The sequence below is a fragment of the Ctenopharyngodon idella genome, chromosome 7 (genome assembly GCF_019924925.1).
Source record: "Ctenopharyngodon idella isolate HZGC_01 chromosome 7, HZGC01, whole genome shotgun sequence".
NCBI lineage: Eukaryota > Metazoa > Chordata > Actinopteri > Cypriniformes > Xenocyprididae > Ctenopharyngodon > Ctenopharyngodon idella.
Genome location: NC_067226.1, coordinates 9055513 through 9070671, shown reverse-complemented (window position 1 = coordinate 9070671; position 15159 = coordinate 9055513). Strand labels below are relative to the sequence as shown.

The 15159-nt window shown below is 36.3% G+C and overlaps 1 protein-coding gene across 1 annotated transcript; it reads right to left on the bottom strand.

The window, feature by feature from the left end:
- Positions 1-488: 488 nt before the first annotated feature.
- Positions 489-6742, bottom strand: lctla (lactase-like a). The gene is made up of 13 exons (XM_051899708.1): positions 5834-6742; positions 5142-5302; positions 4967-5054; positions 4753-4862; positions 4046-4174; positions 3701-3796; positions 3067-3121; positions 2819-2980; positions 2425-2699; positions 2192-2318; positions 1312-1511; positions 1095-1158; positions 489-751 (listed from the first exon to the last, which is right to left on the bottom strand). Exons 1-13 carry the CDS (start codon positions 5958-5960, stop codon positions 630-632), a joined length of 1716 nt encoding a protein of 571 aa, XP_051755668.1. The 5' UTR covers positions 5961-6742; the 3' UTR covers positions 489-629.
- Between the last annotated feature and the right edge of the window lie 8417 nt (positions 6743-15159).

Genomic DNA, 15159 nt, shown 5'->3' with positions numbered 1-15159 from the left:
CTGCTTTTACGTGCTACAGGAAATTTGATAATTCCCACCTCTGAGGTCGTGATTACGCCTCTTATTATGCGCAACTTAGGGCTTGTTTTTTTTCTCTCTCAAGAATTCGCTTAGTGATTGTTTTTGCGAGAGGTTTACCTATGTAGACATATCAAAATATTAAAAAGAGATATAAAGCAGGGTTTCAGACTTTATTGAAAGCACAGTCTCATACATGTGGATCTTATACTGCAATGTATGCATTAGTAGGTGGACGAATCACTGAATTTTAATGTTTTTAAAGTTTTACAAACACATTTATCATAGTGTTTATCATATGCTTGTTTGTCACATAGAAATGCCATTGCTAAAAGGGTTACAAAATTGCTTTCAGAAAGTTTTTTAAAAATTCTTTCTCACCTCATATTCAAACACTCAAACCTCAACTTATCCTCTGAGTAATTTGTTGAGAGATGTTTGGATGGTCCAACAATTCATGAACACAGAAGAACATTTGTGGACCATTTTATTTGAAGGTACATGTAAACGAGTCTCTGCATATCATAATTATTAATTATAATCAATAAAAAAAGAAATGCTGCACGAACACATGCAATGTGAAAAAATATAGTTGTGTAAATGTGAAGCAGTCAGTTTAATATCCGTGTTCTCAGCAGAAACATGAGGAAAACTGCACTGAGGAGAATGCAGAGAGTGCACACAGTGGGGATGACAATCTCTGTGACCATCTCCATGTGGCTGATCAGTGGATCTGGGGGGAAAAACACACACAGGTAAGTCGTAAATAGCACTAGCACTGAGACATGTGAAACACGCCAACCTCTAAAAATAGCAACATTTCGGCCCTGTACCTAAACTTCATCATGCACAGGCCAAACCTTTGGCATATCTGCATGTTCCTTATTTTCCTTGGATTTTCTTCTAGCTGGAAGGGCAAACAAAAGAAAATTCCTGTTAGAAAGTTACGTTATAATTGTCTTTCTCTGTATTTTGTGCTTAGTTATAAATAGAAAATGTAATTTCAGACAGAATTTTCTTTTATTTGCCCAAGCTAGATCACTGTAGGGAGTGAAGTCAGCAACAGTTACACTAACCTGCCGCAAGGAGCTGGTTACTTGAGGTGCATGTTTCCAGTGCCTTTCTTTTCCAGCTTTCAATCTGTGGCAAACATTATCCAACATAAAAACTGCATAAGATATGAACTGAGACATAATATAAAGTTCATCACACAGATCGCACAAAAATGCTTGACTCCTTAAAAGATGAACTAAACATTAAATTAGCTAAAGTCGATCTCCGATGAAGTCATACCTCTCTCTGATTGGGGAAACCATTCGAGCTGATGATGCGTTTGTAGTACTGAACTGATGCTTTTGGGTAGCGTGGTTTATTTTTGCTCCCAAAATCCACATAGTACAGGCCAAATCTTTCAGAGTAGCCCTCATCCCACTCAAACTTGTCAAGCAGTGACCAAGCCGTGTAGCCTTTCACATTCACTCCATCTTTAACCGCTGAATGAAAAAGAAGAACAAAAAGGTTCCTTTCACTGTTTGAATGGGTTTTATTTATCAGTGTATAAAGGGCAAAATGATTTGGAGCTCTGTTTAGAAGCATTTTGAATTTTTAGAGACCTAAAGCATTCACATGGTCAATCAGTAATCAAGTTTCTGTAAATTTAGATTTGCAAGTTCTCAATGTTTTTGTGAATCAGGCAGAATGGGTCAATTTATTAAATCTAGTGGTTCTCAACCTTTTTGACTCGAAGGCCCCCCATTTACCAAAACAATATTCATAAGCTCCTTTAATGTTTAAGAGATTTTCTCTGGTATTTCTTCTGTAATTATGACAATGCTGCTTGTTTTCAAACTCTTTTATTAACAGAAACTGGCAGCATTGATATATTAAATTAATTGAACATGATTCATTTTGTAACTCTATTGGATTCAACTAATTTAGTAACTTTTTAAATGTAGTTACAAATAGGAAAAAAGAAATATGATTTCAGTTTACACTTGTTTTTTTTTTTTTTTTTTTGCCTTTATCTTGATAGAACCATAGAGAACAATGGGAGAGAGAGAATAATTAAATCATTTTTAATACAAAGTCATGGCCCTGGCCCCTTTGTTGTCCTCCACTGGTCTAAAAGTATTTAAAAAAAATTGAAGGCATAGATTTCTCTATTGATACTGACCTTTAAACATTTCATTTATGTAATCCCTGAAGTACTGCATTCTCCAGTCATCACACAGTTCTGTGCACAACATCTTCTCTGATACTCCATTTCCTGTCACGTATATCATGGGGTCTCCATACTGTGTCTAAGAATACAAATAGATATATGAGCCACCAATGTGCTAGTCAGACTACTGGCTACCGTCTGGAAGTAGCTGTTGCAAAGTACAGAGATGTGATGCATAAATGTACCTTTACATAGCTGAGCAGACGGCGGAAGCCCCATGGCACAGAGTAGAGCCACTCTGATCCAGGGTCAGGCCACTGTGGGTCCACTAGCTCAGCCAGGTCTCGGTCAGTGAAGTAGTTGTTTCCTCGGTTGGAGGGAAAGTTCTTTTGTGTGATGTAGCGTGTGGTGAAGTGACTGATGCCCAGGAAGTCACAAGTGCCTCTGACGTAACTTTTCTCTTGAGGGCTGAAAGTAGGCAGGCGAGAGCTACTCAGGCCCTGCTGGGCACTCTTCCTACCTGCAGAAATGAAACAGAAAAATGTTGATGAATTGTAATGTATGTAAATGTATGTAAATTATCACCAGCCCCAACTACATAAGTTTTGTTTTTCTGTTTATTTGCGGTTTGCCACTTACCTATGTATTCTTTCATTATTTGAGGATAGTCTCCATTATAGAATGGCGCTGCAAACCAGCCCAGGTAGAACTGAACATATCTTTCAGCGGCTTCTATATCTCGCTGATTGGTGACATCCACTGGTTCTCCCCAGTCTGCTGACAGGGAGATGCCCACCATACCTGAAATGGCAGAAACACTTATACCAGTTTGGACCTTTGTGCCTTGACAGGTTAAAAGCTGAGTTCAGTATCTGAAATTTGTCTACCTTTCTGCTTGTTTCGCCATTGGGCGTCATATGTGTGCCAGACCTTAGCATGAGCCTGTCAGTGCAGCAGAGGGTAAAAGTGAGCTTCAGTTCACTACGTTTGAATTTATATCAGAAGAACAGTGGTTTTAATAGCTGATAAGTAGTTTTAGAATAGCTTGCTATCCCTAAATGCATGCTTACAATAATCAGTTGTGTTTTATAATTTATATTTAGCATTTTTGCCTCTGCTGTCCATAATCAGAGCAGTTTCTGTTTTAGAGTATCCACCTTATTTTTTAATGCAGAAGTAAGCTATTTTCTGAGTGTGAGACTTCAGATTCATTAGTCACAATAGGTAGATAACTAGAAGAATAACAAAGCACAGTAACCAGTAAAACTATTTGCGCTACTAACTATTGTGTTTATGATTAAAACCAAATTGCAATATCAAGCAGCATAATAGCTAAACTGTACAGCTAAAATTACTGCAACTGATACCGGAAGCCTCGCACATTCAAGTTACAGTGTACAAATGGACTGTTTTTATGTTAAAAATAAGGTGGATACTACAGCAAAGTGGATTGCATATGAATTATGTTGCTCATTTTGTATGGTTTTTAGACTACAGTGGACTGCAGTGGATTTTGATCACCTTAATGATGTTGTGGGCAGCATTATAGGCACCAGTACCCCTCAACTTCAGACCAGGAGCATGTTCTCCAGTCTCATAACCCTCCACTGCAACAGACTGGAAACATGGGAGGGATCTTTACTGCCAGTGTAAAAATGGACTTTGAACCAGATAATAAACAGATTTTTTTCATAATAAGTTGCTAGCTTTTATTTTATTAAAAAAAAAAAAAAAAAAAAAAAAACCTTAGAAGAGACTTGAAATTACTCAATATTGTGGAATTTCTAGAGAAAGGTCAAGTTACTTAAAATTTAAATTTTTAGCGAGTTGGAATTGTAAATAGTGGAAACTTTTTACAGTTCTTACCCAAGGATTGTTGAAGGTGATCCAGTATTTGACTCGATTGCCAAATCTCTCAAAGCACAGGTTGGCAAAATCGTTGAAGAAGTTGACCATACTTGCATTTTGCCAACCTCCGTATTTCTCCTCCAGAACCTGTAAAGGCACAGGTATTTTGAAAATTAAATCTAATTGAAGTATACTCTAATGTATACTCTTTTGAAAGATGTGTACTCTGACCTACAACTGTATATAATATATGTAATATTCGGACATAATATTTAGCATGTCAGAGACTCTGACATACTAAATATTATGTCCGAATATTACATATACTATATACAGTTGTAGGTGGATAACGAGCAGTATATTTGAGACGAATAGTATATGTGAATTCACAGTATTCATAAAACAGTAACAGCGAAAAGTACCCAGATGACCTACTACTTCCAGTGTGATACTGAAGTGTGCACCCAATGGACATTTTACTATCCCATAAAGGCACAGGAGAGGATTTGTGAATGAGAGGAAGTGATGCAACTGGCACAGGTATGTCATATGATAGTGACAGCATGACAAATGTAGTAGGTTTATACGTCTGCCCATAATCATACTATATAGCACATACTTTTTTAATAGTCGCAAAGTACATTTCAAACTAAATGTAGTACCCACTAGACAGTATGCGATTTCAGACACAGCTATTGTCTTCCTCTGTGAGGATTTTGTTTTACCTGAGGTAAGTCCCAATGGTAGAGCGTCACAATCGGCGTGATTCTATTCTCCAAAAGCATATTAATCAGGTTATCGTAGTGTTCTATCCCTTTCTCATTGATGTAGTCAGCTAAAAGACAATCAGAAAAACATTTGGTAATGACTCTTGTAAAATACTACAAATAAAACTTTTTTTTTTTTTTTTTTTTTAATTTTGCCATTAATTTTAATTACTCTTAATGCCGCTGGGCAGAATCCTTGGCCAGGAGATGGAAAAGAGATAGTGGTTCAGCTTCATGTCTCTCATCAGTGAGATATCATCCTAAAAAATACATTAAAAAACGTTTAGATCCAAAGCGTCTACATACAGTACATAACTGTGTATTTCTGATAAAGTAAATCATAGCACCTTGATTTTATAATAGCCTTCACAGGATGAGTCACCAGTGTCATTCCGGTCAATTTTCCCTCTCTTGTGAGAGAACACATCCCAGATGCTCTTTCCTTTTCCATCTTTATCCCATGCTCCTTCTGTTTGATATGCTGAGCTGCCAGCGCCCCAAGAGAATCCTGAAAATGTATCCATACACACTTTGCTATTTTTATAAAAATTACATACACACACATATATATATATATATATATATATTATCATTATATAGAATTCTGAAAATTAATGATTTCAATAAAGTCATATACATCATTTTATATAAAACATTTATATTTTAATTGTATTTTATTTAAACTAAGACAGGATTATTGTTTACTTATTGTTTATGTAAAAGAACATACACTGTAAAAAATAAAAACCGAAAATGTACTGGTAATTTTCTACCAAAACATTATCCTGTAATTTCACTGAAGTTTATGTTAACCCTTAAAACACAATCTAATGCGATGTGTAATTCAAAATACAGGTAAAACACCTGTAAAAAAAACAATACGGAAAATTCTTTCATATTTATTGTTACTGTTACATTTATACAGTACATTGTGCCCTATTCTGTATATATTATTCTGTATATTTTGATATTTGAGCTTAAAGAACATCTATTTGCTGTTATTTGTACGTGTTGTTTGCTTTTATGAATAACGCTTTACCTGAAGGAAATGTGCCATACTGAAATGATCCCTTTTCATTCTTGGTCCAGTCAAAGTCTTCGCTAGAAAAAATGCAGGGTGCCAGAAGCAGAATGTGGCATATCCTCAGCACACTGTGTAGTGGCATCCTCTTATTTTCATAGGAGTCAGTTTTTCACCAGTAACACCTGCACCGATAAAACAGACTCCTTTTACTTACAGGCACATCTTTGAAAAAATGTTATTCTTGCAGTTGTTCTTAAATATATTTATAGAGAGAGAAACTTTATATCAGTTATCCTCATTTCAAAAAAAAAAAAAAAAAAAAACATACTCAGGATGGTCAGTTCTGGAGCTGAGGCATATCAATGATGCATCCCAAACTAAAAAGCTGTCACAATCCACGTGCAATCAGCCAAAAATGTCAACAAAAAAAAATTCCAAACCCAGATCAGATCAGATGAATTTACTCTCATTTCAGCCAGCTATAAGACAAACTGATACAAAAGGCTATCAGAGACAAAAAATAAGTCAGTTTGTCAAGAGCTGCCAATATGAAAGACATCTCAAAAGTATTTATCCTGAAAAGAGGAGATGTGAGTTTCTGTCTGAAGGAGAGAGGATGAGAAGATGATTAAAACACTCCCTTCTGTTCACAGGAACCAGCAGCTTTGCCCTGTCTCGTGTCTCTCTCTCTCCCTCCTCTCACCCTCTCCCTCCATCTAGATTCACTCTCAAGCACATATACACATATACCTGCTCCAGGCCTCACATTTGTCTCGACTGGAATCCACTCCAAAGTGCCAGAAGGTTACCTAAGCTTCTGAACTTCATTCACCCTCACAAAGCTGCCCAGTGCCTGTGCGCCCGCACGCACAAAACAGTAGCGAATCATCTAGTAGTTCCGAGCTCCATTCAGGAGACACACACAGGCCCAAATACCCACTATTCAAATTCAATGGGCTGAGAGGGGAAAAGTGCTGCTCCTAACATGTTTTATAGAATTGAACATTTGACTCTGTAAGCAAGTTGATGCTGGTGTGGGTGATACATTTGCATTTTGGCCCCCAAAAGAGAAATACAAGTTTATGCGTAAAAGAGCACTATATATACTTTAGTTATAATGTATAATGTTCTTTTATAGAGTGCAGAATATAATATATAAATGATATAAAATAATATTTAAGTATATAGAATATTAAATAGTTAAATAAACTTAAATAGTGCTAGAATCCAATTCTGACTGAACAAGGATAATCAAAATAGACCAATATTATATAAAATCGTGGTTGGTTACCACTGGGCAGCTCTCTATTATACATATGGCTGCCATTGTTTTATGTAAAAGTTTTAAATAAAGATTATTGGAGTACATTTGACATTTTTCTACTTCAAAATTCCATGTTTAATTCAGTGTTTCTTTGTTATTATTTGTGAAATTACTAGTAATTTCTGAGTGAAAATAGTTTAAAAAAATTTGTATAGCTGCTCCAGTTCAAACACAAATACAGTTACAACGTGCAAAATGCATTGTAAATGAACTGTGGAAAGAATGCTGAATTGTTTCAGAAAGTGTTGGCACTGCACTCTTTAATGTGTATGTTTGTGTGTTTAGGTGTGTATGAAGCAGAATTTGTTCAATGTATGTTGGTTTATCATGTGAACATGTGTGTTGTCTTGTGTGTGCTACTTTTGTACTGTATGTGTGCATTTGAGTTTCTGTATGCACATATAGCTAAAGGCTTTGACAAAACATAGCAAACTGTATGTGTTTAGCATATCAATACACAGACTACAGAGAGAGCAGCAGAAAGAGTATGAGCATTCTAGCACTCCCTGTTTCTATGTACCTGCTGTATTTAAGGACCATCTTAGTGGCCACCACGAGCTGACATGAACATCTTTACTAAGGTCCCCGGACTAGCCCAACAAACCAGGTATGTTTGCGGTGCATTCATAAACAGGAGCAACACCAAATTTTGTGGACTGAGTTTCAATCAGATCTGCACCTCTCAAGAGGGCTGTATTAATCGTTGCAGAGAAAGGCATGTAAAAGTCAGACCAACATCCGTGACTCATTGCAGTTTTGTGAAAGAGAATACATATGTAGTTCAGATCACATCCATACTGTTGGTAAAGCCCTGGAACAACATACGTTATGCTTTAACTGGCAAACTGATTTGTTCCACACATACATTTACACAAATATACATTTTGCTTGTTATGGAACAAATAAAATGTAACTTTAATTTAAAAGTTATAAACATTTGGAAAGAAACTCCAAACAGTTCAAAAAGCTATTTTCTACTGGCTTCTTTCATGTCATTTTTTTTTTTTTTTCTTTATTGCTTGTTTTTGATTATTATATTGTTGTATTGGACTTTTTTTTCCTTAGCAAGCTGGGGTCTGTGCTCCAACGTGCCTTCTACGGGTCCAGTGGGAGGGTAAGAGTTTATTTTGACGTTTATCCCTACATAGTGTCTCAGATCTGAGTTTTGTGCTGATGAATAGTATATCAGTCTGTTAACTGTTTGCTACTCTTTTTATTGCTTCTCATAGAGTTTTAGTGGTGTTTTCAGGAAAATTAGCTGAAAAAGTAGCTTGTTTTTAGTTCAGGGTTTCATATGCTCCAAAAATTAATCCTATTGTGCTTATTTAATACTTAAATGAATGTGTAGGGAGGGCTACTCCCCTGCAGATTTTAGCTCCAACTCGAATCAAGCACACCTGAACCAGCTAATCATGCTTGATAATTACAGACAGGTGTGTTAGAAGAGGGTTGGAACTGAAATCTGCAGAACGGTTGCCCTCCAGGAGCAGGGTTGGACACCCCTGGTTATATATTAAGGTGGGGTTTTTTAACATTAGTTGTGTTTTTCAGGTGACCCTTTTCGAGCAGAGGAACTTTGCAGGTCGGCGACTGGACCTGACCTCTGACTGTCAGAAATTGAGTGAAAAAAACTTTCCCGACAGATGCAACTCTGTCCAGGTGGAGAGTGGAGCGTGAGTACATGACAGTTTTGTATCACAAGACCTTGTTTGACCTTTTATAAATCTAATAAGTGTTGGGGGAAAGTTACTTTTAAAGTAATGCATTACAATATTGCCTTACTCCCTAAAAAAAAAAAAAAAAGTAACTAATTGCGTTACTTTTTATGAAAAGTAATGCGTTACATTACTTTTGCGTTACTTTTTCTCATCTGGGTTGGGCTTGCTTGGTTTTTTTTATAACAAAAAAAGTTCTATTTTTGGCCAATGTAAAGGCCCTTTCACACCAAAAGTGAAATAAATAAGCCTCAGGCTGAAGGAAATGCATATTTACGCCTCTACAGTAGATGGTGCAGCTCAAACAAATCTTTCAGCTGTGCTGCCATTCTGGATTAAAGAAGAATAGGATACAGGAGAAGGAAGTTCAACACTCTTATTTCTTAATTTAATCTAAAGTAATTTTTGCTTATTAGTATGGTTAAATTAGATCATTGAAGGTCAGTAGCAAAAACACTGGTTAATAAAGTGAGATTAAATACATAAAGTATATTTGTGTAATTTAATATAGTTAATTATTACAAGTTTGCGTAAAATTCTGAGATTGCGTTTCACTGTTTTTATTCATTTTGAGGAATACTGAATGTTTTTGTGCAAGCGAAATGAGTAAACTGCTCACATTTAGTCTAGAACTACAATAACCATCATGTTTACATAGCCACACAACACCTCTGCACTTTATTTCTCTTAAAGGGATAGTTCACCCAAAAATGAGAATTCTGTCATCATTTACTCTCCCTCAAGTTGTTCCAAACCAGTATGAATTTATTTGTTCTGCTGAACACAAAAGAATACACTGACTACCACAGTAATGGGGGGCAAGATCTGCTTGGTTACGGACTTTCTTCCAAATATCTTCCTTTGTGTTCAGCAGAACAAATAAAAGGGGGAGTAAATGATGACAGAATTTTCATTTTTGGATGAACAATCCCTTTAACATGAGGACAGGAGAGCTGTCGGTCAATAAATGTGAAAAAGTAACTTGCGTTACTTATTGGAAAAAGTAACTTAGATATTTTGTTGTAAATTGAAAAAGTACTATGTTACTTTACTAGTTACTTGAAAAAGTCATCTGATTACATAACGAACACTGAATCTAACATTAATGATTACTTCACATTTTGATTCAGTTGATATTTTGATATGATTCTAAGCTAAATGAAATAATTTTTGCATCGTCCCATCATATGTCACATGTAGATGGGTAGGATATGAACATGAGAACTTCCGAGGGCGTCAGTATCTGTGGGATATGTCTGACAGGGGGGAGTACAACTGCACTGATAAGTGGTGTGCTCAGGGTGACCACATCTCCTCTGTTCGTGCTGTGAAACAGGTGAGACATTATTATTTACTAATTTGTAACACATTTGTATTACTCAGTAATACCAAAAAATAAATAAAAACAATATTCTCACAATACATCTAGTGATGGCATGATCCAAAATCATAAAAATAAATTTTTTGCATGTATTTGGTGGGCTAGGACACCAACCCTGCCCGTGCACAGCTGTTTGAGAGGGCAGGTTTCTCAGGCAAGAAGACAGAGCTCCATGATGATATCCCAAACCTGATGAGCCGTTACAGCCTTAACAGGGTGTCCTCCATCAGAGTAATGGGCGGAACGTGAGTACAAGTTCACTGATGTTCAAGTACTCGGATATTTATTCTGTTCTGTATATATTCAGTATTGTGTGCATATTTTTGCAAACATACACATGTTATATTTCCCATCTCTCTTTCCTGACAACAGCTGGGTGGCTTACCAGGAGCCAAACTACAGAGGAGCGCATTACATCCTGGAGAAGAAGGACTACAACAACTTCTCTGACTGGGGTGCTCAAAACAGCACCGTTGGCTCAATTCGCCGTGTCCGCTTCAGCTAAACAAAATCCCCTAAAAAACACTCACACCCGTCAGCTCTTTATACAAACAACATGCCAGCTCTAAGTGAAACAAACCCTACAGAAGACCTATTTTAGTAATAAACTGATGAAAAAGACAAATATCGTTGTTTGTGCTTAAATTATCTAACAGTAATTACACAATTTATCAGGTATGATGAAGATGAAAAGTTCTACAGCTGCTCAAGAGCTTTTCATGTGCAAGAATGAGTGTTGTGTTGCCCTCTGGTGGTGAAGCACATCATGCGCATTTGAGTCTGTTATTCTGTTACCTGGCATGTCAGTGCCACCACCATCTTGAGATAGTCTCATAGCACAGATTCAGGATTGTTCCCAGGGTACTACAATACTTGGGGTTTTGTCCTACTGCCCTGATGGGACGCATCATTAGACGTGGGAAGCTAATAGGAACAGTGAGCTCACGGCTTTGCCCTCTCTTCTATGATCCGAATCCTTTAAAGAGCAGCTGTGGAGCTCATCTGTGTATATTTGAGCATACGTTGAGGAATTCACACGGGCTTTAGCTCTGTGTTGGACTGACAGACACATGTTGCCGTGCTTTCTAAAGGCCGGTGAGGTATTTCTGTGGGTCGTGGGAGTAGCAGTTGCTGTGGCCCGGTCGTGCCGATGATGGCATTGTGCTACATATCTCTCACGGTCACCACAGCAGCCTGGAGGTACCCACCAGTGCCTCCTTTACATGCAGAAACAGCGGAGGGGTAGAAAGAATGCAAGTTGGTTTGGGATTAAGTCTCAGAGAGAAGGACATACGAGGAATGAGAGAGAGCCAAGACTGAAAAGAGGTTTATGTGATTATAAACAACCATTATTAACTACTGCCACTTTATTTACAACTATAAAACTAGCTTTGTTCCCATTAGTGCTGATGTTACTGTTACTACTGCTGTTGCTGCAGTTACTCTTGCTCTTATACTATGGAAGTATGACTAAATGGTTCCACAAGATTTAAAAAATAACTAGAAATCCAATAATTAGTGTGAGACATGAGTCTAATGTATAATATAATATAATTACATTTTATAATATGAATTAATATAAGTAAAAAAGTGAATATTTACAATTCATAATTAAAAAAAAAAAAAAAAAAGTATGACAGTTTCCACAAAAATATTAAGCAGCACAGCTGTTTTCAACATTAATAATAATAAGAAATGTTTCTTAAGCACCAAATCAGCATTTGATACTGAAGACTGGAGTAATGACTGCTGAAAATTAATTTAAAAATATATGTATAAATTACATTTTAAATATATTCAAATAAAAGTTATTTTAAGTAAGGAATAATTGATGACGGGCCATTGAATTCTTAGAAAATAATGCACGCGGAGTGGCCGTTACACCTCGGGTGTGCATTATTTTCTAAGAATTTAATGGCCCGGAATCAATTATTCCACTTATACTACGGGTACCAAACCTCAAGACACTGTTTCAATGGTGTATTTTAAGACATTTGTCAGGTTTTTGTCCTTAAAACACTCTTGTGTGTGGGACTTATGCATCTCATCCCAAGCCTTAGTTGCTAATTCCAAAACGTCATTTCAGAACTAGTAATGAAAGCTTGAGCCTTGATAGCAGAATAATATCATTGATACAGTTATTAACACAGTTGAAAGAGAGAGAGAGAGCGAGAGAGAGGGCATATGTGAATTAGCCTACCTGAGTGTCTGTGCCTCTCTCCCTCAAGAATCACACAATTATTACCTCGCTGGTGAGTCATTTTACTGATTAATTCGTCAGAGTAGCTCTGACAAAAACGTTTCTGTATCTTGGCAACTGTACCATTTTATTGTCATGTGACCATATATTTTAGAACCACCCATCATTTCTGCCAGACTTTAAAAAGGAGAAGCACATGGGAGGAGTGGAAGTCTCTTATTTACTTTAAAAACTGTTTTTGGCTTGTCAAAGTAAAATTTTAACATAACAGATGTAATGGCTGTTTCATCCAGGTCTAAAACTATTTATGATGCATATTGGTGATTCAGCAACATATAAAACCATGCAAGTCATTTAGCTAAATATTATTCTGAATTGGTAAGCTAGCTAGCTTTTCCTAAAATGTCAGCTATGGGGCAAAGTGAGCCAAATGCTGTGGGGTAAATTGAGCCAGCGTTTTAACTTAACCCACCATAAGGCACTGAATTTAAGTTAAATCTGAATTATAAACTGGTGTCATTTCAAAGTAATATTACGCAACTGGTTTAGTTTATCTTTATTTTCGACTTTATTTGATAGGAATAGTGTACAAGTACACCAAATCCTTCTCTGATACGAACCAGAGGATGTTTAATCATATATATCTTTCCACCTGTAGTCTCTAATGGCCTAACATGGTCAACATTGCAGAAAAACTACCATGTCAAGAACCTTTTGACTAAAATATTTATTAGTTTCAGTGACATTTATTCATTCTTATTTAGTTTTTATTTAATTTTATTTAACAAACTCTCTGTTTAGTCTGTTTATGGGAAGGTTACAACTTTGATGTTCAACATATTGTTTCAGAAATGCAAACAATTAAAGATATTGAAATTTCAACTTCATTTGGTTGGTTTTATGTTGTTTAATTTAGCTTTAAAAAAAGAAATATTTGTAAAAAGGAAATTTGATTATTAAATTAATTTTTAAAATAGGTACATTATCTTTAAAATTTCACATGGGTTTGATTCAGATTCAGTTAGATGGTCAGTTTACACCCACCTACTGACTCGGCTCAACTTACCCCTAACCTGGGGTAAATTGAGCCAGAGGAACACTTTTTTTTATAAGAAGCCATATTTTTAGAACCCTTTGTCATAGATTCTGATCATTTAAAATGATAGAAAACATCCTGAAATGACTTTAAATACTTTCATTGTACTTCTGCCTCATTTTCCCTTATCTTGAGGACCACATAAGTAAAAAAAAATGGCTCATCTTACCCCACTCTCCCCTACGTGTGTACGTTTGAAAGAGAGAGCGAGAGAGTATGCGCTTTCAGGACACAATAAAACTTATTTTATGGCAAAAACCATGACACTAATTTGTCGGTTTCATCCTATTGTTTACTATATTTATTTGCTTGGCCAGTGTCGTGGTGGGTTTTGTTTAATAACTGAAAACATTTGGCGAAGTGATATGGAACTATAATACAGTCAAGACCTGCCTAGAGCTACTTTAGCCGTGCATTTCCCTGAAAATAATTGCACACCTTAGATTAGAAAGTTGATCAACCAATCAGATTCGAGCATTCAACAGCCCCCATACCATAAATTGTAATAATATTTCACAATATTACAGTTTCCACTGTATTTTTGATCAAATAAATGCAGCCTTAGTGAGCATAAGAGACTTGTTTAAAAGTTCAACTTATTGACCACAAACTTTAGAACAGCAACAGAAAATTACAGGCAAATACAGTTGTTTGGCTTTTATGTTTTAGGCCTATAATTTAAATATATATATATATATATGTATATATGAATGTCTACACAGTATTTTGGGGGAAGTCTATCACAAAACTCTTTCCCTTTGTACCACACACAAACAAACAGTCAGAGTCTGTCCTTGAAGGTGGCATGGCCTGTTGAATAGGAAGGATCCTATGTATCCAGTTGGTCACAGCTGAAATGGTAAACTAATTGACCACCCATACACAGCATTCCTCTTGCCTGAGTTCAATCCCACACACACAAACACATACATAAAAACATTTAGGCCTACATCCACACAACAAACCGTAATCAAGCTTTAACAATCACACTTTGACTCCCTCTTTCTCTCAGTGTGTTTATATGGTACAGTATGTAAGTTTGCACTTACAAACATACCACACATTGGTTGTTCTGTAAAAGCTGTTTGTCCTCTCTTCTATTTTTTCTTTTTCTCTCTGTGATTACTTTTACTGTGATCCATAAGTCAAACTTCATAGATTACCAGTCCTCATGTTACATAATTACAGTACTACATGACAGAGTCCCAAACAAGCACACACCTCACAGTACAACACACCTTAATGGCAGTTATTATCTCAGTCTGGTTTGGTTTCATTCACACAGTATCACAGTATCATAGAGTGTTCAAACTTCCCTATGAAACCGCTTCTATCCAAGTGTGACCCGCATCTTCATCAGAGTGTCACAGTAAAAACTGACACTCTCTCAAGCGAGGCAGTAACAAACATGAATGACACTTTGTTTTTGTCAGTCCAATCTGGGAAACTCCACACACTTGTATTTTGGCCCAAGAGAGAAATTGTATTGACACTAAAGAGATTTAGACAGAATTTACAACAGGATATTCTGTTAAAATAAAAATTTGAATTTTCTCCTCATCTTCTGTAGCAGCTATACTTCTAAATACTTTAAGTAAGCACTACTTAATTGAAGATAATGTAAT